The sequence below is a fragment of the Crocuta crocuta genome, unplaced genomic scaffold, assembly GCF_008692635.1.
Source record: "Crocuta crocuta isolate KB4526 unplaced genomic scaffold, BGI_CrCroc_1.0 scaffold29, whole genome shotgun sequence".
Lineage (NCBI taxonomy): Eukaryota > Metazoa > Chordata > Mammalia > Carnivora > Hyaenidae > Crocuta > Crocuta crocuta.
Window position 1 is genome coordinate 6,823,419 of NW_027533280.1, and position 21,379 is coordinate 6,844,797.

The 21,379-nt window shown below is 59.3% G+C and overlaps 2 protein-coding genes across 2 annotated transcripts in view; one reads left to right on the forward strand and one right to left on the reverse strand.

Annotated features, from left to right (window-relative positions):
* DTX1 (deltex E3 ubiquitin ligase 1) overlaps window positions 1-15,675 on the forward strand; it is a 33,266-nt gene extending 17,591 nt beyond the window's left edge. The window contains 7 exon segments of the mRNA XM_077747963.1: window positions 7-65; window positions 12,297-12,358; window positions 12,541-12,702; window positions 12,973-13,034; window positions 13,486-13,636; window positions 13,639-13,742; window positions 14,433-15,675. Coding sequence (XP_077604089.1) covers window positions 7-65; window positions 12,297-12,358; window positions 12,541-12,702; window positions 12,973-13,034; window positions 13,486-13,636; window positions 13,639-13,742; window positions 14,433-14,657 — 825 coding nt within the window. The 3' untranslated portion in view covers window positions 14,658-15,675.
* An 850-nt stretch (window positions 15,676-16,525) lies between these two features.
* Window positions 16,526-21,379, reverse strand: part of RASAL1 (RAS protein activator like 1) — a 28,074-nt gene continuing 23,220 nt past the window's right edge. Inside the window, exons 9-14 of the mRNA XM_077747997.1 lie at window positions 20,599-20,771; window positions 19,481-19,618; window positions 19,257-19,392; window positions 18,388-18,508; window positions 17,515-17,591; window positions 16,526-17,263 (exon numbers count right to left, since the gene is read on the reverse strand). Coding sequence (XP_077604123.1) covers window positions 17,124-17,263; window positions 17,515-17,591; window positions 18,388-18,508; window positions 19,257-19,392; window positions 19,481-19,618; window positions 20,599-20,771 — 785 coding nt within the window. The 3' untranslated portion in view covers window positions 16,526-17,123. The remainder of the gene's footprint in view (window positions 17,264-17,514; window positions 17,592-18,387; window positions 18,509-19,256; window positions 19,393-19,480; window positions 19,619-20,598; window positions 20,772-21,379) is intronic.

Below are 21,379 nucleotides of genomic sequence, written 5' to 3' on the forward strand. Positions count from 1 at the left end.
AACCTCCCCCGGCCCGGGCCTCAGCGCGCCGCCGGCGTGAGCGCACGCGCCTCCATCCCGCCCGGGTAAGACGGGCCCCGGGCGCAGGGTGGCGGCCCTCCGGGGCTAGGAGCGCAGAATCACACTGATGCTAACAGTCACAGGCGTCAGTACATTCTAGCGTCTAGTAAATAGTTGCTTTGTGCCAAGCAGTAATTAAAGCACCTCAGCGCGTTCCCGCGGGTTTACCTCCCGCCCAGGGACGCTGCCTGCGAGGTAGGTGCGGTCATCATCCCCGAGGTCCGGACGAGGACACCGAAGCACAGGGAGGGCCCGTAACTACCCCGAGGCTGCACGGTTCACAAGCCGTGGGGCTATAGCGGCAGCAACGCGTGTCTTCCACGCCTGTCGCTTGCTAGCTAGTCCGTCTGCCGCGGCTCGTTCATTACCCCAGACAGTTCTCTCATGCCCATGCTGCAGCTGGGGAGGCTGAGGCCGGGAGAGGTGTGCTACCTTCTGACGGGCCCCCAGCCGGAGAGCAGAGGTTGGAATTCAGAGTCTGTGTGGTGTCGTCTTGGAGTTCTCAGAGGGTTTCAGTCCCTCCTGTGGAGGCCACAGCGCGCACTAGCCACTTGCTCAGAATATGTCCCCTATAGGCCACACCTGGAATGTCACCATTACTTCGGGCTAATGTGGTTTTCCGCCGCTCCAGAGAGTCCCAGGTGACCTGGGTTGGCGGCGGCAGGGGGTGGTGGATACTGGAGAAGTCAGGCCCCCAAGAGCCAGCCTCTCTGTTCTCGTTTTGGCCAGAGCAGCCCTTTATGGAGTCTCCTGCGAATTGGCTTTCCCAGCAGGATTTCACTGAGGAAAGGAACCCCCCATCATACCAAATATGGAAATTCTCCAGTGAAGCTGTCCCAGGCCCCCAGACCCAGGAGGCTGTCACCTGCCGGCCCTGAGCCCCATCTCCATCAGTCTCAGCCCAGAGTGGGAATGAGAAGGAAGAGCAGAGACCTTGACCTTAAGACAGACCAGAAGGGGAAAGACCAGGTGGGGGGGTGGGTCGCCGTGCCCCAGAGGAGGGTGGGCACCACATGCCAGCTCTGCTTAGATCACTGTGGTGGGGCCCAGGGAAGACCAGCAAAGGTCGGCTTGGATACAACCTTTGAGGTCACCCCGTGCATGCAGGCTTCCTCTTTTACCAAGGGAAACTGAGGCCTGGAGAAGGGAAGAGACCCTAAAACGGCTGCCTTGTCCGCCTCTGTCCCTTTGAAAGTGACTGCTTACTTTCAGGTCCCCTCTCAGCCAGGAGGTCTGAGGTGTCCCCTTCCCCTTCATCGAGACTCAGCCTCATCATCTGGCAAATGGGGACAGGATCTCCACTGTGTGGGGACGACACCATGTGCCTGAGCGTCTCCTCATCGCAGTTGAGGAGACTCCTCAACTCCTCCTTGCCTAGCGCAGCAAGGGCAGTTAGGACTCCGGTCATCCGGCGAGAGGGTCGGTGCGGGGGCCAGGGAGCCACCGCCAGGGCGACAAGCAGAGAATTCCTCCTAATTCTTCAGGTGGCCTGCAGCAGCTGCCCCTGCCTCCCTCACCCTTCCCTGCGCCCTCACCTCGGGTCATTCCTCTGCGGGAGGGCGTGAGCGTGAGCGGTGGTGACCAGCAGAGGTGCGTCTTGTGTGCTCCCAGCCTCAGGCAGGCCCCGTGCCAACAGAGAGGAGCCCCCAGGCGGCCAAGAAGTCCTCCTGAGGAGGCGCTGCAGGAGGGAGGAATAGAATAGAATAGAATAGAATAGAATAGAATAGAATAGAATAGAATAGAATAGAATAGAATAGAATAGAATATCCTGGCGAGTGTCCTACATAGTGACCGCAAGTAAGCACCGTTCCAGGAGCTTTGTGCTTTGTGCAACTCTCCCACATGTGTTCAGTGGGTCTGCAGGTGAAGTGAATGTCTTAGTCACGGCTGAACTTCATACAATCCACGGTTTCAGAGCGGGCTGGGAATTACTCAGCTTTCATTGCTCAATATTAATTCTCCAAATATGTACTGAGGGTGTGTGTTCACAGGACTGAGCAAGACACATGGGGCCCAGACTGGGGTGGGGAGATGGGCATACGGCAAGCAAGCGAATAAATGAACACAGTCGCTGGAGAGAGAGGGAAGCGCTGGGGACCTAGCGGGGCAGGGGGGTATATGGTGGAGAGGGAATGAGGTGGTCCAGGATGGCCCCTCTGAGGAGGTAGTCAGATCCGAGAAAGGCTGTTCCTTGTAGAGGGAACAGCACATGCAATCTCAGGGGCGCTTGGAGAACAGGGCACAGGCAGGGAATGGCTGGGGGTGTGAGGTGCGGGTCAGGAGCAGACCATCCGGGGCAGCGGCCTTGCAGGTGCAGGTGGAGGTGGGAATGAGCCCAGCGGGTTCCGGACCCCATGCAAGGATGGAGGTTTCCTGCTGAAACAGCAAGGGCTGAGATTTCTCCCAAGTGGGGGGTACAGAGCCAGTGTGGGGGCCTTAGGGGAGCCGGGCTTGGTGCCACCCACAGTGGGGATCTATAGAGTGTTCTTGAGCTCGAGAGGGCTGTGGGGGGAAGGATTTCTCCCTGGGGGTGCTGTGCTGAGTATTNCCCCCCGCCCCGTCTGTGCGGCTGCCCCTTCTTCTCCTCCTGGGAACCATTTGTTACCCTCTCTGAGAACAGACATTGGCTGAGAAGCGGGGGGTGCGGACCGTCGAGGGCTTTCTCATCCGTCCCCGGCCACACGGACCCTGGCCAGCCTGACAAGACTGGGTCAAGGCCCCCAATCCTCCTCTCTGAGGGACCCCGGCTAAAAATACTCGGGCTCTGAGTGGAGTCTGCCCAGGAATGGGGGGCGTGTGAGGAGGGGGGTGGGGGTAGCAGACCCTGGGTCCTGAGGCCGGGGCATCCATTCCCTGGGTTAGCGAGCCCTAGGCGTAGCCAAAGAGGGGAAAGAGTTGGGGGTCTCTGAGGAGCCAGGCAGCCAGCCCCCCGCGCTGGTCCCCCTCCCCCCAGAGCCCCCCCCACGGTCTCTCAGCCTCCGTGTTTATGTGTCCAGTTTCCTCTTTGTGAGGACGCCAGTCACCGGTTAGGCTCCGCCCTAATGTCCTTAGACCTCATTCTTGTCCCCTCCCCATGGACCCCATCTCCAACGTGTCTGAGGGACTGGGGGTAAGGACTTCAATGGAGGCATTCTAGGAGGACACAGTTCAGCTGGCAATGGGGTCTCTGTGTCTCCCCGTGTCTCTGCGTCCATCTGTCTGTCTGTCGTTCCTTCTCTCTGCACGTCCTGCTCTTCCCTGCTCCCTTCTCTGCACCTCCTTCTGTCCCTCAGGACGGAAACAGACCCAGAGTCTAGTCCTTTCCCCTTGGGTGACCTTGGGGGCATGGCTTCCCCTCCCTAGCCTCAGTTTCCCCATCTGCCAAATGGAGCTAAAACCACCACTGCTCACGCGTGCTGGCTCAGGATGGCCCGTGGCGCGCAGAGCGTTAAAGTTGCCCACCCCGCATACACCCCCTATCCGCATCCCGGCCCCGGCGGGGGGACAGGGCAAGAGGCCCAGAGAGGAGCACTGACTTGCCCAAGGTCACACAGCCAGCGCGGCCAGAGGTATTTTTCCACTGCCCCCGTGACGGGGCGGGGAGCCAGCTGGCAGCCTGGGCCTGGGGGACAGGCAGGGGTGGGGAAGATCCGCCCTGTCTCCTGAGGGCAGCGTCCAGCAATTTGGAACACAGCTGTGGGGCCGACTCAGAGTTTCCAGCCCCCGTGGTGCAGGGGGGAGAGAGAGGGGTGGTGCAGGGGAGAGGGGGGCAGCTGTGGGCCTGTTTCCATTTACCGAGCGCTCGCTCCGTCCCAGGCTTCATTCTCTCGCCTTTTACGCGCATCGCCTCTCTGAATGTCCACCGAAGCCCAGCGTGGCACGTCCGATTTTCCCCTTTGTTCGTGTGAGGAGACGAGGCTCCGAAAGGCGGGCGCTCGCTCCAGGTCCCCCAATCAGGACTGTGATGCAGAATCCCCGGGTGCCAGGGTATTGGGGTGCCCTACACCTCCCCCCCGCCTGTCCCCGCACAGAATTCCTGCCAAGGTCCCGCCCTGATTCCATAGGGTGTCAGGGAGCCCGGGGGGGGGAGCGGATGGGCCCAGCCTCGGCACCTTCTCTCCCTGTGGGACCTCAGGGGAGCTCCTTGCCCACTCTGGTCCTCAGTTTCTGCACCTGTGAGGCGGGGCCGGCAACCCGGGCCGCTGTCCAGCAGGAGGCCGGATGTCCAAGTGCCTGCGTTTTCAAGTCTGCACCTTCCATGCCACCAGCTAGCGGCGGGAAGGCGTGCTGCGCCCCTCCGTCCCGGTCAGACGTGTGCATCGTGTCAGCCTGAGCGGTGGCACAGAGATGCTGCCTGAGTGGCATTTTCATCCCACGGTTCTTAGCAAGCCTGAGAACCTCTCCCCGCCTGTTTTCCAGCCACCAGCGGCTCCTTCTTTTGCCAATTACTTGTTTATTCCCTTTGCTTATCCTCCACTTCGGTTATTTATTGCTTCCTCATTGATTTGCACGCGCTCCTTCTGCATTAAGCCAATTAACCCTTTATCTGTCATGTTTTTACGTGTCACCGTTGGCCGTTTCTTTTTACCTTCCTTATAGACTGTGTTCATCTGTTTTTTTTTTTTTAATATTTTTATTTATTTCTAGGAGAGAGACAGCGTGAGCAGGAGAGGGTCAGAGAGAGAGGGAGACACAGATTCTGAAATAGGCTCCAGGCTCTGAGCTGGCAGTCAGCACAGAGCCCGACGCGGGGCTCGAACCCACGAACCGCGAGATCATGACCTAAGCGAAAGTCGGACGCTTAACCGACTAAGCCACCCAGGCGCCCCTGTTCATCTGTTTTTTAATGAATTAACCCATATGTATTGAACAAGTACTGTGTGCCAGGCATTGGGGGGGGCCCTGGGGATGCAACAGTGAACAAAGCAGATAATCCCTACCCTCCTGGAACCACAGTCGAGCGAGAGGCAAACAATAAGCTAAGCAAATAAATTCTATAAATTCTAGAATATGGTCCAGAGAGGAGTAACTGCTGCAGAGGAAAAATAAAGAGCGGAAGACACATCAGCACGGAAGAGAGGGATATAATTTTAAATAAAGAGGTCAGGAGAGGCCTCACTGAGAATGTAACATTTGAGCAAAGACTAAAGGAGGTTAAGAAAAAAAAAAAAGCCATGCAGAGAACTGGGGAAAGAGCATTCCAGACAGGTAAGCAGCTTGTGCAAAGGCCCTGAGGCAGGAGCAGACCCCATATGTTTGAGGAGGTCAGTGTGGCCAGAGATGCTGCGGTCAGAGATGAAATGAGGCCCTGAGGCTGTGGGGGGACTTTGGCTTTGACTCCGCGTGACATGGAAGCCAGCAGTGTGGTCAGCTGGAAAGAGACTGGCGTGACTAACAGGTTAAGAGGTTCCCTCTGGATATTGGGAAAATGCTACAGGCGGGCCAACGCAGGTGCCAGGAGAGAGACAGAATGCAAGCGGGGGAGGGGCGCAGAGAGAGGGAGACACAGGATCGGAAGCAGGCTCCAGGCTCTGAGCTGTCAGCACAGAGCGCTACACGGGGCTCGAACTCACAGACCGTGAGATCATGACCTGAGTTGGATGCTTCCTGAGCCACCCAGGCGCCCCTGTTTTTATTTTAAAGGATTTGTATTTTGTTCTTTAATAGCTATCACATTTCAGTGCTTCAAAAACACCAAAGTACCGAAAGGTACAACATGAAAAGTCTCACCGTCCCCATGTCCCCGTGTCACCTTTGGGCCTCTGGCCTGCCCACCCTCCCCCCTTTCCTGGCCTCGCTGGTGCGCAGTCTCTGCTCCCTCCCAGGCGCCTCACCACAAGGTCAAACCAAACACCCCCAAGCCCCAGACCTGAAGCACTTCCTGCCCTGCTCCCTGGGAGGCCAAACCACACACTCCCCTCTGCAAGCNCGGAGCACTGCTCTGGGGGGCCTGAGGGGACCAGGGAGTGGAAGGAGGGTGATGCCAGGACCCAGGCCCATGGATAAATCCGGCCCTAAGTGGCAGCCGCCCTTCATAAGGTCTCTCTAGGGAAGTTTTGCACCGTTTATCCCCCAGGAGAGGACAGGGGCAGGGCCGAGGGGTCCCATTTGACAGAAGGGAAACTGAGGCCCGTAGAAGCTCAGAGCCTCGTCCAGGCAGAAAGGGAAGTGAGCGAGGCCTCCAGACAGCGGCCGTTGATGGCCTATGGGTTTTGCTGGGCCCTTGGGGCCCCCGGAGCTCACTGTGATGTCCTCCAAGTCTGCAAGCCGTGCAGAGGGGGTGAGAGTGGGGACTTGGCTGGGCCCCAGGACTGTGGGGGCCAGGGGGTCAGGTGAGGGGAGCGGGCCCAAGGAACGTGGGCGCTCCCCAGGTGCTGCTCAACTTCCCTCTCCCAGGGTCCGGCACTCTCACTTCTGCCCCCTCCTCACCCACTTAGACCCGAATGACTGAGGCCAGAGCCTCCCAAGGTCCCCCAAGGGACCACAGGGTAAGTGCCAGGTGTCGATCATGGGACCTGGAAACCATCATCAGAGAATGGGACATGCCTGGGACCTGCCCCGGGCGTGGGGGGGGTGGGGTGGCAGGGAGCCAGATGTGGGCAGAGCGATGGAAACTCAGCTGCACTAAAGGGCAAGTCCATGTGGTTTCCTGCTTCCCTGGGGTCCTGAGCCCCTTTATTCCTAGGACAGATGGGCCCACGTGTGCAGCTGATGTGGCCTCCCTGGGCCCCAGCCAGCCCAGGTCAAGAGCTTCAGCCCACCTGGAGGGCACAGATGGCCCCGCAGGTCGGCCCAGCGGACTCAGCCCTGGCCGCTGACTCAGAAACTCCAGGAACTAGTGCCGGCTGCACCACTAACCAGCTAGGTGACCTTAGTGAAGTCATTTCCCCTCTCTTGGCCTCGGGCCCATTATTCCCAAAACAAATGACAGACGTTTCATCTCGTGCACCATCTCCGCTTGAATGGTCACTGACATCTTCCTGGAGCACTGCTGAGGAGGGGTCTGAGGTTGCATTTCGGCGTTGTGGAAAGGAGTGCTGGGATTGATTGGTGATGCCTGCCGTGGGTGCGGAAGTGGCCGTAGTAGCACACACGCTATGTATTTGCCATTCTTGCTTCCACCTTGTCTCTAGGGGCACACTTGGTATTAGAACTGCTGTTTGTGAGGGCACCGGGCCTGCCTCTGACGGGGCCACAGAGCTAGTAGACCAATCTTCCTCTCTTCAGTACTTCCTGAGAACCCATGTGCGTGGAGTTTCGTCCGCCATCCCAGGGTCGGAGGGCTGGTTCAGAAGCTCACAGTCTGGTGGAGGAGACAGGAGTGGAACCACACTAGAAAGCGAGATAGAAGTGTCTGTATCCTTAAAAATATATAGAGATAAACAGCGTCCATAGTCTCTTAGGATTTAAAAGAAAGGGTAGAGAGGAATGCACTTGAGGTGGATCAAAAAAAGCCTCATGAACACAGTGGCCTTTGGACCTGTCTTCAAAGGACAGATGTGGATTGGGAATAGACAGCATGAACCCAGGCAAGAAAAGAGCAGGGAACAGTGTGAGGAACCGCGTGAGCAGCTAGGCAAATGTCGCATGGTCTCATCCTGCCTTTGAGCCTCGCCGACCAGCCAGCGCAGACGTGAAGCCCTCTGTTTGCCCTTTCGTGGCAAGGAGGAATGCCGAATCCTCCTCCCTTTTATCTCGGATGAATTCTGGTTTTGTTTTGTGTTGGTTTTTCTCAGAGCCTCCTGCCTAGGGCCCCTAAGCTGCGGGGCGAGAACTCGGGTTATGGCACAGACTTTGCAGTCTGACGGCCCGGGCTGGAATCCTGGCGAGTTACTTCACCTCTCGTGCCTCAGTTTCCCTCTCTCTAGATGGGATGTCACAGACTTTGGGGGACAATTAGATGAGGGAGTGAATGAAGCATGGCAGCGGCGCCCGGCACATAGTACCTGGAATTCTAGACCTTGGAGAACAGCCCCCTACCTGTCCGTCTGTAGCACAGTCCCCAAGGCCGCTTCCGTGCAGTGCCTGGGCTCCCCTAACCTCTCCACGGGGCCTCTGCCCGTGAGTGGGAGTCTCGCAGTTTGGGTGGGCTGTTGTGCAGGCTGCCCAAGGGCATGCTCGCTCTAAAAGGAGCGCTGGCAGAGAATCTCCAGGGGACTGGCGGCCACAGAAGGTGTTGGTCTGAGACACATGCTTCAAGGCTCACTTTGCCCGCGTGCACAGGACACACGGGAGAAAGTGTCTGAGCCTGTGCACACGAGGCATCTGCACAGGACGCTCCCACAAAATTCGGCCTGGCCTCCTTCCTTCATGCCCCAGGTGTCTATTGAACATCTGCCGTGCGCCGTATGCTAGGGTTGAAGTCAGGTCACGGATGGCACTAAGACAGTCAATCTATCAATCAGGTAGTGGCCAAGGCAGAAGTTTCTCTGGAGTGAAGTGGTAGGGAAGGTCTCTGATAAGGTGACACCCTAGCAGAAACCTGTGTTAAATGAGGGATCAAGGCATGAGACTGTCCAGGGAAGAGCATTCTGGGAGAGAGAGATCAGCAAGTGCAAAGGCCCTGGGGTGGGAATCTGGCTGGCATGTTCGAGAAACAGCAGGGAGGCAGGGAGGCTGGGGTAGAATGGGTGAGGGGTGAGCACAAGGCAAAGGGTTATGTACTGGCTCTCTCACATAGGGCAAGGAGGTCGGATTCTACTCTGAGCAAGGTAGGGGCCGTCCGAGGTTGAGGGGAGAGGAGAAGAGGCCTTGAGGCAGATGTAGGACACACAGCAGGGAAATCAGCGTGGCAGTGGGACCCTTCTCCACCCTGGGGTGGCCAGGCCTGGCTTCTGGTCAGAGCAGATCTCAAGGGGGCAGGACAGCTTCCTCCTACCCTTTGCCAGGCTGGGCCCCAAGAGGGTGGAGCCCCAAGTGCCGGGCCAACCCCCTTTCCGGGAGGCCTGCGGGCAGCAGACGCTTGTCCAGGACAGAAGGATGTTCTCACTGACTCGGAGGAAACAGCGCATCCCACATCAAAAGGAGGCCCCGGGTGGCTCCCACGCTTGGGCATCGTGGGAACCATGCTACCCTGGGTTCTCTCAGGGGGCCTGCAGAGCAAGAGAGGCTGGGGGCTGCCTGAGACTGTTCCCCAGCTCTTGATGANAAGACGAATTTTTGTAAATTGAGCTTTGTGGGTTTTTTTAAGGGGTGCCAGGAATTGTAAGGCAGCTGAGATTTTCAAACCTTCCCTTCCTGAGGCAACCCCCTGCCTAACTCTGAGGCCAAAAACTCAGCGAGACCAGGGTCCTGAGCTGGACCAGATGTTGGGCACGAGATAGACCTGGGGTAGCAAACTGTCCTCTCTGATCGGTAGAGGCTGTGAGGAGGATTCTGCTCAGCTTGAGAGAGTGCAGGGGTGGATTAGTGATGTCTGCTCAGCTTGAGAGAGTGCAGGGATGGATTAGTGATGTCTGCTCAGCTTGAGAGAGTGCAGGGATGGATTAGTGATGTCTGCCACAGGTGGGTGAAAAGAAGTAGTAGTTTGTACGTTGCATATTGTTCTTGCCCGTTTGACCGCTAGCCCTGGAGAAAAGGTTTTTTGTTTTTTGTTTTCATGAGATGGAAGGGAAGGAAGAAGTTGGGGGAGACACCTAAACAGTGCGTCTACACTAGAACTCTTGAAGGAGGGGGCAGGGAAGAGGAGAAGCTGGAGGTACATGCCTCTTTGCTTTCCTGGAAGAGTATGGGAGGGGTAAGATTAGGAGATACCCCGCAGGAAGGTCCTGGAGGATTATGACAAACCCCACGAGGGTCAGAAGGAGACTCCGCTCCATCTCTTGGGTCCCAGCGGGCTGCTACAAGGAAAAAATCCTCCACTCACGTCCCTGCATCAAACTATGAGCTTTGTGTGCTTTAACTCACTGGACCCTCACAAGGCTTTAGCCCCATTACAGATGGGGAAACTGAGGCACGGCACCTTTTCCCCCCACACACACACACCTCAACTGACCAGGCGCTGGGGGTCCTGTGGTACCTTCCCACCAGTGGCACCCCGTGCAGGAGTGGCGTTCAGTGGCTTCGGGTCACTGAAGTGTTCAATGACCCTGACGTCCGCTCCAGACACTCAGACACCCTTCCAAGGGCTGTGGGGGGAGGGCTCCAGTGGACCCAGATAAGCCTGCGTTGCTGAGCCGGCAGAGCGGAGAGGCTGTGTGTGCGAAGGGCGGGCCTCCCCAGCCAAGTATCTGTGTGTCGGTGTGTCTGGGGGAGGGGGGGTCATAGGGTGTCCATACATGTCCTCATGTGCAGTGCAAATCGGCGTGTCCGCGTGTGTCCCATGTGCGTGCAAAGCCGCACGTGTCCCCGTGCACTGTGGGTGGTGGGTGAGCCGGCCTCTCTTGTCCCCCTGAATATGCCCTCATGGCGTGTGCGTGTGCGAGGCTCCATGTGTGCGGCGTGTTCCCTGAAGCGTGTGCACGTGTTCCTGCGGGGTCCTCCATGCAGAAGTCACTGCGCATGTCTGGATCTGGGAGACACTGCGAGGCGTGTGTTTCGGGATCCGTGTGTGCATGTGTGTGTTCCCTGGCGTGCGGGTGTTTGTGTGCTTCTGTGTCTACACGCAGGTGTGTGTGTGTGCACGGGCCTGGGGTGGTCTGTTTGTGTGTCTGTGTGTGCGATCTGGGGAGGTGTCTGTGCAGTGCCTTCGTGTTATGTGTGTATCTGTCTGTATCTGTGTACCTGTGGGCATGGTGTGCTCCCCAAGTATATGTGTGCAAGTAAATACAGCGCTTGTTCCCCAGGTGTGTGTGTGTGTGTGTGTGTGTATGTGAGCGACTGAGGCTGCACCTGAGCCTGCCAAGCACACCATTTGCTTAAAGCTGATTCCCAGCAGCTCCCTGGTATCAGCTGCACCTGCCAGGGCCAGCTGAGGCAGCACTGGCCAGGCACAGGCCTTTGCAGGCAAGCACTCGGGGTGGTCGCAGCAATCTCCCAGCCGTCATTGCCCCCATCCCTTCCTGGCACGCCCCCCAGGCCCCTCTGGCTTCCCTGGCCTTGAGAGCACTCGTGCACCCAGCATCTCGGGCCCATCAACAGCAAGACCGTAGTTCAGCTCCATATCCGAGCACTGAAGCCCTGAAGACTCAGGCAGGTCTGAGTACAGATCACCGCGGACATCACTCTGTACAGATCACCGCAGATCTCCTCCAGCCCTCCCAACAGCCCCGTAGGGGAGGTATTATCATCCCCATTTTACAGATGAGGAAACCAAGGGTCACGGAGGTCGAGTGACTCGCCCAAGCTCGTCACTGCAGTACTTGCATGATTTCCTCTCCCAGGTGAAGAGAAGATACACTGTGGCTTAGTGGCCGAGGTGCAGAGAGGTGGAGCTCTTCAGCCAGGGTTACACATCGACAGGGTGATGGTCATGGTTAATGCCATTAGAGTCGTTATTAGGTGCTGGGCCCTTGACCGGCGGAATTTCATTGGCTTCTCAGGGCAAACATAAGGAAGGTGCCACTTTACAGACGGGAAACAGGCTTATGAGAGGTGCCTGATGTACCGTGTGTCACCCAGACAGTTAGTGCTTGTTAAGCTGAGGTATGAGCGCAGCTCTGGCTGATTTCAAAATCCAGAGTCCTTTGGTGGAGGAAGGCAAAAGAGGGGAAATGGGCTGTCTTCTTAGGCCCTCTTCCTCTGAGGAGGGGACAATGCCTTAGTTACAGGAACTGTCATCAGTAGATCCTCGAGAGGGGAAAAAAGTGTTCCATGTAAAATGTCTTTGGAAAACCTGGATTTATCATGGCTAATCTTATTTCCTTACTCAGGACTTATCAGAGCCTTTCAGGTGCTCATATATGTTGTGAATTTCCAAGGAGACAGTGAAGTGTTCATAACTTATTTGAACCTTGAATTCTTCTTTTCCAGAACCTTTTATAGAGACTAGGGCTCCATATAGGAAACTTGGAGAAATCCTGGAATGGCTACAGTGATCACTAATGGGTTTCAGGCACTGTGGCCGGTGGAAGGAAGCCGTTCGAGCCCAAGCTCTCACAAGGGAGTAGGGAAGTCTAGGAGTCCATTCCATTATAACCAGGGCAGAGGTCCCAATCACACCCCACCCCATAACAGAAGGCTGTCTACGTCCCTGGTGATCATTCTGAATGACAAAAAGTCCAAGTATGGCCAGGAGCCGGAAGCCAAACCAGAGTCGTCTGAGCTTCTGGCGTGGGGGGGAGGCTGAAGTCCAGCTGCTGCCTCTTTCCCCCCCTCAGGGTCCCCGCGCTCCCGGTGAAGAACCTGAACGGTACGGGGCCGGTGCATCCGGCTCTGGCAGGTGAGAAGGGCAGAAGGGCGGGGCCCACGAGGAGGCAGCCCCACCTGCCCGCCCCTTGACGGGCTGCTGGGCGGGGCCCCTTGGCCCCTGACACTGGGGTGGGCGGGGCCCGCAGGAGGCACTGCATTCCACCTCCTCCCGGAGCAGGTGGGTGGGGCCCGGGGGAATCCCAAGGACCGGAGCGCTTGGTGGNATCCTGCTGTGTGCCGCCGGCCTGCCCGTGTGCCTGACCCGGGCCCCCAAGCCCATCCTGCACCCGCCGCCCGTGAGCAAGAGCGACGTCAAGCCCGTGCCCGGGGTGCCCGGGGTGTGCCGCAAGACCAAGAAGAAACACCTCAAGAAGAGTAGGCCTTCCGCGCCGGCTCTGACCCCACTAACCCGACCCTGGACCCTGACCCCTCGGGACTCAGAACCCCACCTCCATCATCTCCTGATCTCAGCTCCCTTTCCCCTGCCCCCTCTGCCACCAACTCTGATTACGTCAGCCGCTGACGTGTGACTCCTGCCAACCCCTCTCTGGCCCCTGACCGGGTCCTGAGCCAAGCCCTGGGGGCGTGGGGGGGGGCGGGGGCGACCCTGGGCACCCTCAAGCCCGCCCCGCTGTGTCCTTGCAGGTAAGAACCCCGAGGATGTGGTTCGAAGGTACATGCAGAAGGTGAAGAATCCGCCGGATGAGGTGAGTCCCCACCGGAGGACACTGGCCAGGGCCGAGGGCCCAGCCCCTGACCCGCGTCTCCTCCCGTGGTCCCGTGTGTTACAGGCTCTCCCCCCAGCTGGGGGTTTGCCTTTTCCTTTTTCACAGTGTCTTCTGATGAACAGAAACGCATAGGTTTAATAGAATCACATTTATCAATCTTTGGATGGTTGACGGCTTTTGTATCTTATTTTCACCCATATTTTTTTACCCAATGTTCTAAGTTTTGCTTTAATCCCCCGAGGCGGGGGGTGGCGGGGGGGCATCTCTTCCTCTGCTGCGTGTCTGCAGTGCATGGGGGTGTCCTCTCCGTTTGACAAGTGGGTACCGCAGAGGGGGCGGCCTGCCACCTTTTGGTGGCCGGAGGGCCTGGCCCCGCCAAGGGTTCAATGCTGACCTGGGCCAGTCAGTCTCCCCTCTGCCCCTCCGTCAGGACTGCACCATCTGCATGGAGCGGCTGGTCACGGCCTCCGGCTACGAGGGCGTGCTTCGGCACAAGGGCGTGCGCCCCGAGCTCGTGGGCCGCCTGGGCCGCTGCGGCCACATGTACCACCTGCTGTGCCTCGTGGCCATGTACTCCAATGGNGCCCCCCCCCACAGGGCCCTGAGCACCCCAACCCAGGCAAGAAGTTCACCGCAAGAGGCTTCCCGCGCCACTGCTATCTGCCTAACAATGAGAAGGGCCGGAAGGTGGGTGCTGTGAGGGTGCAGGGGTGTGGAAGCAGGCCGGGGACCCCCCTCACTCCCAGTCCCTGTCTCTTCCCCTCGCCAACATTGCCCATTGCCTCCTAGTGCGTGTCCAGCCCTGCAAGGTGGTTTCATACACCTTGTCTCACTTCCAGCTTGATGAGGTCAAGGTCTTGACCCCATTTTACAGATAAAGAAACCAGGCCTCAGAGAGGGCAAGTAACTTGCCCAGGATCACACAGCTCGTAGGTGGTAGACCCCAGATTTCAACCCACGTGGTCCAGGCTCTTCACCACCCGCACTACGGATTGCCTGCCTCACTTGTTGCTTTTCAAGAGAAGAAATTCTGATTTTCATGTGACATCTCCAGGCTTTTGAAGTTTGCCAAAGAAGTCACAAAATGGCTCTTTAGTAAACCAAACACAGCTGAGGGCCTTCAACTGGAGACCCAGATGACACTGGCAGATAGCCTGGGAAGAGCTCTTACTGGGGGGGGGGGGGTCCATCTAGGAAAGGAGGTGGCCAAGCTGGGCAGCCAGCGCGAATGCCCGGGGCTAGGAAGGTGCGGAGGAGAGGGACCTCCACTTGGCCAGGGCGGGAGGGAGGCCGGGTGGGAGGGGCTCCAGCCACAAGGGCAGGGATGCCTGTGGCCTCCGCTCACCTCCCCCTCCTGTCGCGGTGCCTGCCCCCCAGGTTCTGAGGCTGCTCATAACCGCCTGGGACCGGAGACTCATCTTCACCATCGGCACGTCCAACACCACAGGCGAGTCGGACACCGTGGTGTGGAACGAGATCCACCACAAGACGGAGTTTGGATCCAACCTCACAGGCCATGGCTACCCGGACGCTAGCTACCTAGACAACGTGCTGGCCGAGCTCACAGCCCAGGGCGTGTCCGAGGCCGCAGCCAAGGCCTGAGGCCCCGGGGCTGCCCACTTTCCCTCCTGCTTTGCCCCTAGTCCGGCACTTGCCTCACTCCGCCTCACCAGGTGTGTCCTGGTGGCCCAGGTTCAGGGCTGGGGAGGAGCCCGCGGAAGGAGCCAGAAGCATCCTGGGGATTTGGCTGGTGGCGGCTGAAACGATGGGAGGAGGATGGCAGGCCAGCCGCCCCGACTTGCAGCTCCCTGAGAGGGTGGCAGAGAGAAGAACACCAAGCCTCTGCAGCCTCCCTACCGAAAAGACAGAGCCCCACCCCCTCACGCTGAACACATGCACGCACACCCACGTGCCTCTACTTACCCCCAGGCTGGGGGGGAAGAGACAGAACACCCCCGTGACACTCCCTGTGGACTCCCATCCGTGTCTCTAGCACATCTGTGTAGCCTTGTCTGCAGGCGGGATTCAGGTCAAGCCCCTGGGCGCCTGCTTGGGCTCCCGGGGGAAAGGGGACCCCCCCTCCGCTACCCACTGATGGGCACTTGTGGGCCCCTGGGGTGGGCGCCCCAGGCCAGTCAGCAGTTTTGCAAATGGGCAGGCCAGAGAGCGGGGACTAGAGCGATCTTGTTTTGTGCTTGTGTCTTTTCATCCGTCTGGGACTCTGACCTCCTTCTTCTCCCCTCCCATCGCCGGGCCTCATGTCTGTCCCAGATAAAGGCACTGTTCTCCTCTGTCCCCTCCCCGTCCTGTCCTCTCCACCAAATCGCTCCCGACGCCGAGATCCAAAGGCTGGTGGAGGCCGAGCTTAGGCCCGCAGGTCTAAAAAAGCGGACCGGACCGCAAAGAGTCCATTCCCCGTCCCCTGGGAGTGGGCAGTGGGGTGGCTGATGGCCTTGGCCAACCAGGGGCCTGTTGCCCAGGCAACTCACCAGCTCCGCCTCTGTTGATTGGCTGCCACGGTGGAAGTCAGCCAAGATTTAAAGGGACGCCAGCGATTGCTCTTTTGAAAACCTACCAGTCCCACTGTGGGTGGAGAAATAAATGGTCTTTCTCCTCCTCACTCAGTTTTTTCCTGCCGAGACGGGGGCTGGGTGGGTGGCTCTGTTCCTGGGGGCCTCTGCCCACCCCACCCCCCCTTCAGGGAGCTTGCAACAAAATGATGACCCCAGGACCATTGCCTCTCTCTCAGTCTTGGGCAGAGTTGGAGGGTCCCCCTAATTCTCGTCCCCGGGAACGCAGGGGGTGTGAAGGTGGCAGAGGCCGAGGGTATCCAAGAGAACACGGCTGAACGTGCTCTTCTAAAGCACAGCCCAAGGCAACGCACAAAGCCGCTCCCTNNNGGGGGGGGGGTGCGGGCTGAGAGCCTCCGGGAAAACATGGAGGAGCTGGGAGATATCGTGATCGGCTCCTCGAGCCCCAGCCCCTGCCCTAAGGAAGGAGGGTCTGTGTAGACGCAGATGCCAGGATCTGCAACAAGCTTCCTATCAGCCTCAGCAACATCCTAGGATGCTGGGTGGCTGGGGCGGATGCCGCGGCTCCAGGCGACCCCTGCTGGCCACTCTCGGGATAGCGCTGCATCTTTCCTGGTCCCCGTTATCCCAGATCCGCTTTGGGACCTGTCCCGCTCTCCAGTCACACAAAGCCAGAAATGAGTCCTTGGAGGCCTTTCCGGTTTTGCCAGTTGGGTGTTCTCATCTTACCCTCTGTGATTCATTCTCAAAATCTCACTTCGAACCCTAATATACAAAAATCTCCCAGCCCCGTGATCTTCAAGTCTTGCATTCATCCCTATCACCTGGGAAACTTGTTAAAAATCCTGCCCCCTACCCCCCCACTCCCTCAGATTCTGATTGGTAGATCCGGGTGGGGTCCCAGAATCTGCATTTCTAGCAGACAACCTAGGGGGNAACTGAGGCTCAAAGAGGGGACATGAGCCCAGCCCAGGGCATCCCAGGCTCTGAGGGTCTGAGTTGGGCACACTGGGCTCCGAGCCTCCGTTATTCCCGAGGGAACCCAATTCTGGAAGCTTGTGGTTAGGACTCTCAGCCAAGGCAGGGCTCAGGAGGGTCACTGAGGTTACACGGATTGGCAGACATGAAAACAGGACGGGCTGCGCCTCATTGGTGCCAGTCTGGGCAACAAGGCCACGTGGGCATCAGGGATTCACGTACGGCTGGATCCAGCAGCTCAGGGCCAGGCCGGCTTGTCGGTGTGAGTCGAGGCCAGTCCAGTCTGGCAGAGGCTTTCAGCTGAGCCACATGAGTCAGGCTCCTGTCCACTCCCAACTGCCTGGGCCCAGAGGCCGGGACTCACTCAGTACCGGGCCAGCCCCGCTGCCAGGGGGCTTCCTGCCTTGGGTTCCGGACTTTGGCCACAGAGACTAGAAGATCTCCAGACACATCCACACTGCAGCATCGACAAGGTACAGGACAGCTGAGGGGGGCCCGGGGGCCCCAAGAAGGGCCCGATGGCTCCTTCCTCGTCCTTCTGGGCTGACTCTGGCATCGCTCAGTGCCCGAGGGGGCCCGGGGCTACCCTCTGCCGCTCCTGCTGCTGGAGCTCCTCATGGGCTCTGTCCAGATCGGCCAGCACCTCCAGCAGGCGGCCAGCTGCCTCTCTCTGCCGGCCCAGGGCTTCCGGACAGGCCCCTAAGTGGGAGACATGGTGCCAGGGGGCTCAGCCAGGCCAGGGCAGGCTCCTGCGACCCAGACGCAGTGGCTTTCTCAGGCTCCACACTGGCCGTGTGCCCCCAAGAGCCTGCACACTCCATCCCCCCGCTCACCGCACCTGTTGGTGGACTGGGAACGGGGCAGTCGGGGGACAAAGAAATAGGGGTGTGCTTGACAGGTTGTGGGAGGTGGCCGAGAGGGCAAAGACAAGGGGCCCCTTAACCCCTTACCTTCCCTGGCTCTGGAGGCCCTCCTTGCCTCTGCCTCGGGACTTGTATCTATGTTGAAATCCGCCTGGAATTTCATCCTGGAAGTTGAAAGAGAGGAAGGCAAGGCTGGTCCCGGATCCCTAATCTTGTTCTGCACCCCAGAGATTCTCTGCTGGAATTACAGATTCCTGGTGGTCATCACCGCCGCCGCCGCCACCATCACAGCAAATACAGCACGCCAGGCGCTGTCATGAGCCCTTCACATGTATTCACTCCCTTAATGATCACGACAAATGTATCTGACGTAGGTACTTACTATTGGCGCCATTTTACAGTCCACTGAGGCACAGAGAGGTAAAGTACTCGCCTGAGGTTGCACAGCATGATAATAACTGTTACCATTTACTGAAAGCCAACTGCGACCGGGCATCTACAAAATGCTTCACCTATATTAGCTCATCTGACCCTCAGAACAAGTCCGTGGGGTCGGTACTATGATTATCCCTATTTTCCAGGCGAAGAAACAGACGTACAGAAAGGGTAAGCAACGTGGCCAAGATCACACAGCCAGTAAGTGGCTAGCTCAGAATTTGAACCCAGGGCAGGCCAGCTCAGAACCCACTCTGCAAGGAATGGAAAAGGATCTCTGTCACTGAATGATGGTGAAGCCAACCAGGAAGGAAAAGGGGCACATCCGAGGTCTGTGCCCGCGTCTCAGCAGCCCCGACAGCAAGAGATCCAAGATCCACTTCCGCACTAGGACCCTCGCTGGCAGCCAGCAGGTCAGCTGACCACGGGGGAAAGACTGACTAAATGAACATGGGAGACCATGGGGGCGGGGGGACGGCTGGCCTGGCGGGTCACAGCGGGGGAAGTGGGATGGGGGGAACCCACATGAGCTGGTCGCGCCCCAGGAGCAGCTGCCGGTACACCATCTGGATCTCAGCGTCGGGGTCCAGCGGGTCACTCCAGTCCCCCAGGGTGACGGCCGAGTGTGTGCGGCTGCAGCCAGCGGCTGAGGAGGACATGGCGCCATCAGTACCGTCTCCCGTCGCCCCCCCAGAAGCCCCCAGGGCACAGGGTCGCCGAGCCCAGACCGTTCTGCGTCTAAAATCGCTCTTCCCACCCGCTACTTCCTTCAAGCCCCGCTGCCCGCCCCCTGGCACAGCAGAGCAGTAGCCTCGCCTCCCTCCAGCCTCCTCCCGCAGTCCAGCCACACAGACCCTTTCGGACCCTTCAGCCCTCCTGGCGCCGCCTCCAGGCCTTTGCTCGGGCGCTTGGCCCTGCCTATGGCACGTCCTTCCCCATCCCAGTCTCCAGCCTCACTGCTTAAAGCCTACTTCTCAGGTCCTGTCGCAACAGCACCTCCTCCAGGAAGCCCTCCTTGATCTCCTACCCTGCGGCTGGGTCAGAGGCATTCCCTGGAGTCTCAAAAGCCTCAACTTGGTAGTTATAAGACCGTAGTACACTTGTCTGGCTATTCACTGGTCTTCATTAGAGCAACCTTGATGTCCGTGGACCACTGGACGCTTGGCACACAGAAGGTGCTTGAAAAAATATCTCACACGTAACGCTTGAAACACTTCATCCTCACCACAGCCCTGGGAGGCAGGCAGTGCTGTCAACCCCACTTCCGGCTTGAAGAGCGCGAGGCGCGCAGAGGTCAAGTAACTTGCCCGGGGTTGCACCGCTAGCCCAGGAGGCGGGACTCCCGCTGACTGACAGCCAGGGAGGGCGGAGCCCGAGTCCGCCCCGCCCCTCACCTGAGCGCTCGGCCTGGAGGCAGCACGTCCAGCGCGAGCCGCGGAAGGCCCCGGGGTGGCAGGTGGCCAGCTTGTCCGGGTTGGGGGCGCTGGCCTTGCGCAGGGCCGACAGCCACTGGTTGAGCTCGTTCACATTCTGCAGGGAGTCGGGGTTGGGGGGTGGCGGTCAGGGGTGGGGTGCGACCCAGGGGACGCCCTCCGGCCCCATCCTGGCGGCGCCTCACCTTGCACTGGAGGTAGGTGGTGTGCAGGGCGCCCGCACCATCCTGCGCAATCACCTGCATCACGTGCGGCAGCTGGAAGGCGCCCTCGTCCACGCGCTCCACGGCGCGGATGTGCGACACCGGGATGGAGGAGCGCATCTGGGAGACAGGACTGTCGCTGCAGGGCGCGCCGGGGTGCCAGCGGCCCGGGGACCCTGGGCCCCTCCAGCCCGCGGGTCTGTGATCTGGGTGCACGTCCCCCCCGCCCCAGCCCTGCCCCATCGCTCTCTCGGAAACCCACGACCTTCTCGGGCATCAGTCCCCTCGTCATCACCAAACAGCAGAGCAACCGCCGACCCGGCCCCCCAGCTCGCCGCATCCATCAACTTCCACAGAGGCGTGAGGCTGAGCCTGCGCGCACAGGAGGTCCCTTGACCACCCCCCCCGCCCCCGAGGTGGGGCGCCCGAATCGGAACCCAGGCATTGGAACCCTAGAATCTATGCTCTGCTGACAAGGTAGAAACAATGCGGCCCAGGGTCCGCCATTATTCACGGGTGTGCGTGCACAGAAGTGTGTCAGTCCCGGGCCTGCTTGAGTTGGTGCTGGATTTGAATGGCGACCCCGGAAGAACACGGATGTGACGCCTCGTTTACTACTGTACGTCCGGTGCCTGGAACACTGTGCGGTATACAGTCGGCGCTCAGTAAATGTTTGATGCATGGCTGAGTGAACAAACGTCTGCGTGTGCGCGCCTAGGCAGCCAGGCACGGGCCTCTGGGCGAGCAGACCCCGTTTTATGGGGGTGGGATGGCACATGGGCACAGGCCGGGGCGGGAACGTCTCAGGGCAGGAGAGCCTTGTCTGCGCCCCCTGTCCCCTGCGTGTCTGTTCGCGTCTGGGAAGGCCGGCCGGGGCGCCACCAGGGGCCTTCTGAGGGACGTCGATGGGGAGTGGGCGCACGCATGCGCCTGTCCCGTGCCCCCCAGGCCCAAAGGTGTGAGCAGGGCCTGGCCTGAGAGCTTGGACTTGCTAAGTCGTTGCCCCATTCCTGGGCCTCAGTTTCCCCCTGCGTGCAAAGAGGCGGCTCTGCGAGGGAGCCCGCCTCGGGAGACCCCTCCGCTGCGGGCTGGGGCCCCACCTGCCACTCAGGACCCTTGGAGTAGGACAGAGTCTCCCCGCTGAGCCGGAAGTAGCGCTTCTTGAAGGCAAAGCGTGTGGCCAGGCTGGCGGACTCCTCCTTGCGCTTCAGCAGGTGACCTTCGCGGACAATCACCGAGGGGGCCACCAGCGCCCTGGGCGGGCCCTCAGCCTCTGGGAAACGGGGAGGGGGGATAGTGAACCCTCATATCCCGGCTCAACCTGCCCTGCAGATGCGCCCAGGGCCTCTATGGACGAGCGGGATTCTCTGCCCGCTAGAGGCCGCGGGGTGAACGGCGGGGGGCGGGGAGCGAGAAGTCGATCTTGAGGATCCCTCCCCTGGAGCCCCGCAGGGGGCGGTGCAGGCAGCCAGCAGGGGTGTGGGGAGGCATGACTTATGAAGTCAGTCCAGGGAGGGCCCAGGATCTAGCCACCTGGGGAGCCCAGACACAGGCACCAGGGCGCCACATTCTGACAGGTGCACCTATCTGACTCGCACCCAACTCTCTGTCGACCTGGGCCCCACACTGTGATGCAGACTTAACCCCAAGTCTTCTGCTGAAACGTGTCCCATGCCCCATTTCACCCCACATCGAGCCTCCAATCCTTCCAGCGGCTTATGAAGCCGCCCACAATCTGGCCTTCACCTCTCCTTTGCTCCCTGCCATTCATTCTTCTACATTGACTCCTCGCTGTCGCTCTCTGTCCCCACCTCAGGGCCTTTGCACATGCGCTTCCTAGCCTGGAATACTCTTCCCCTGGATCTCCATGGCTTGCCCTCT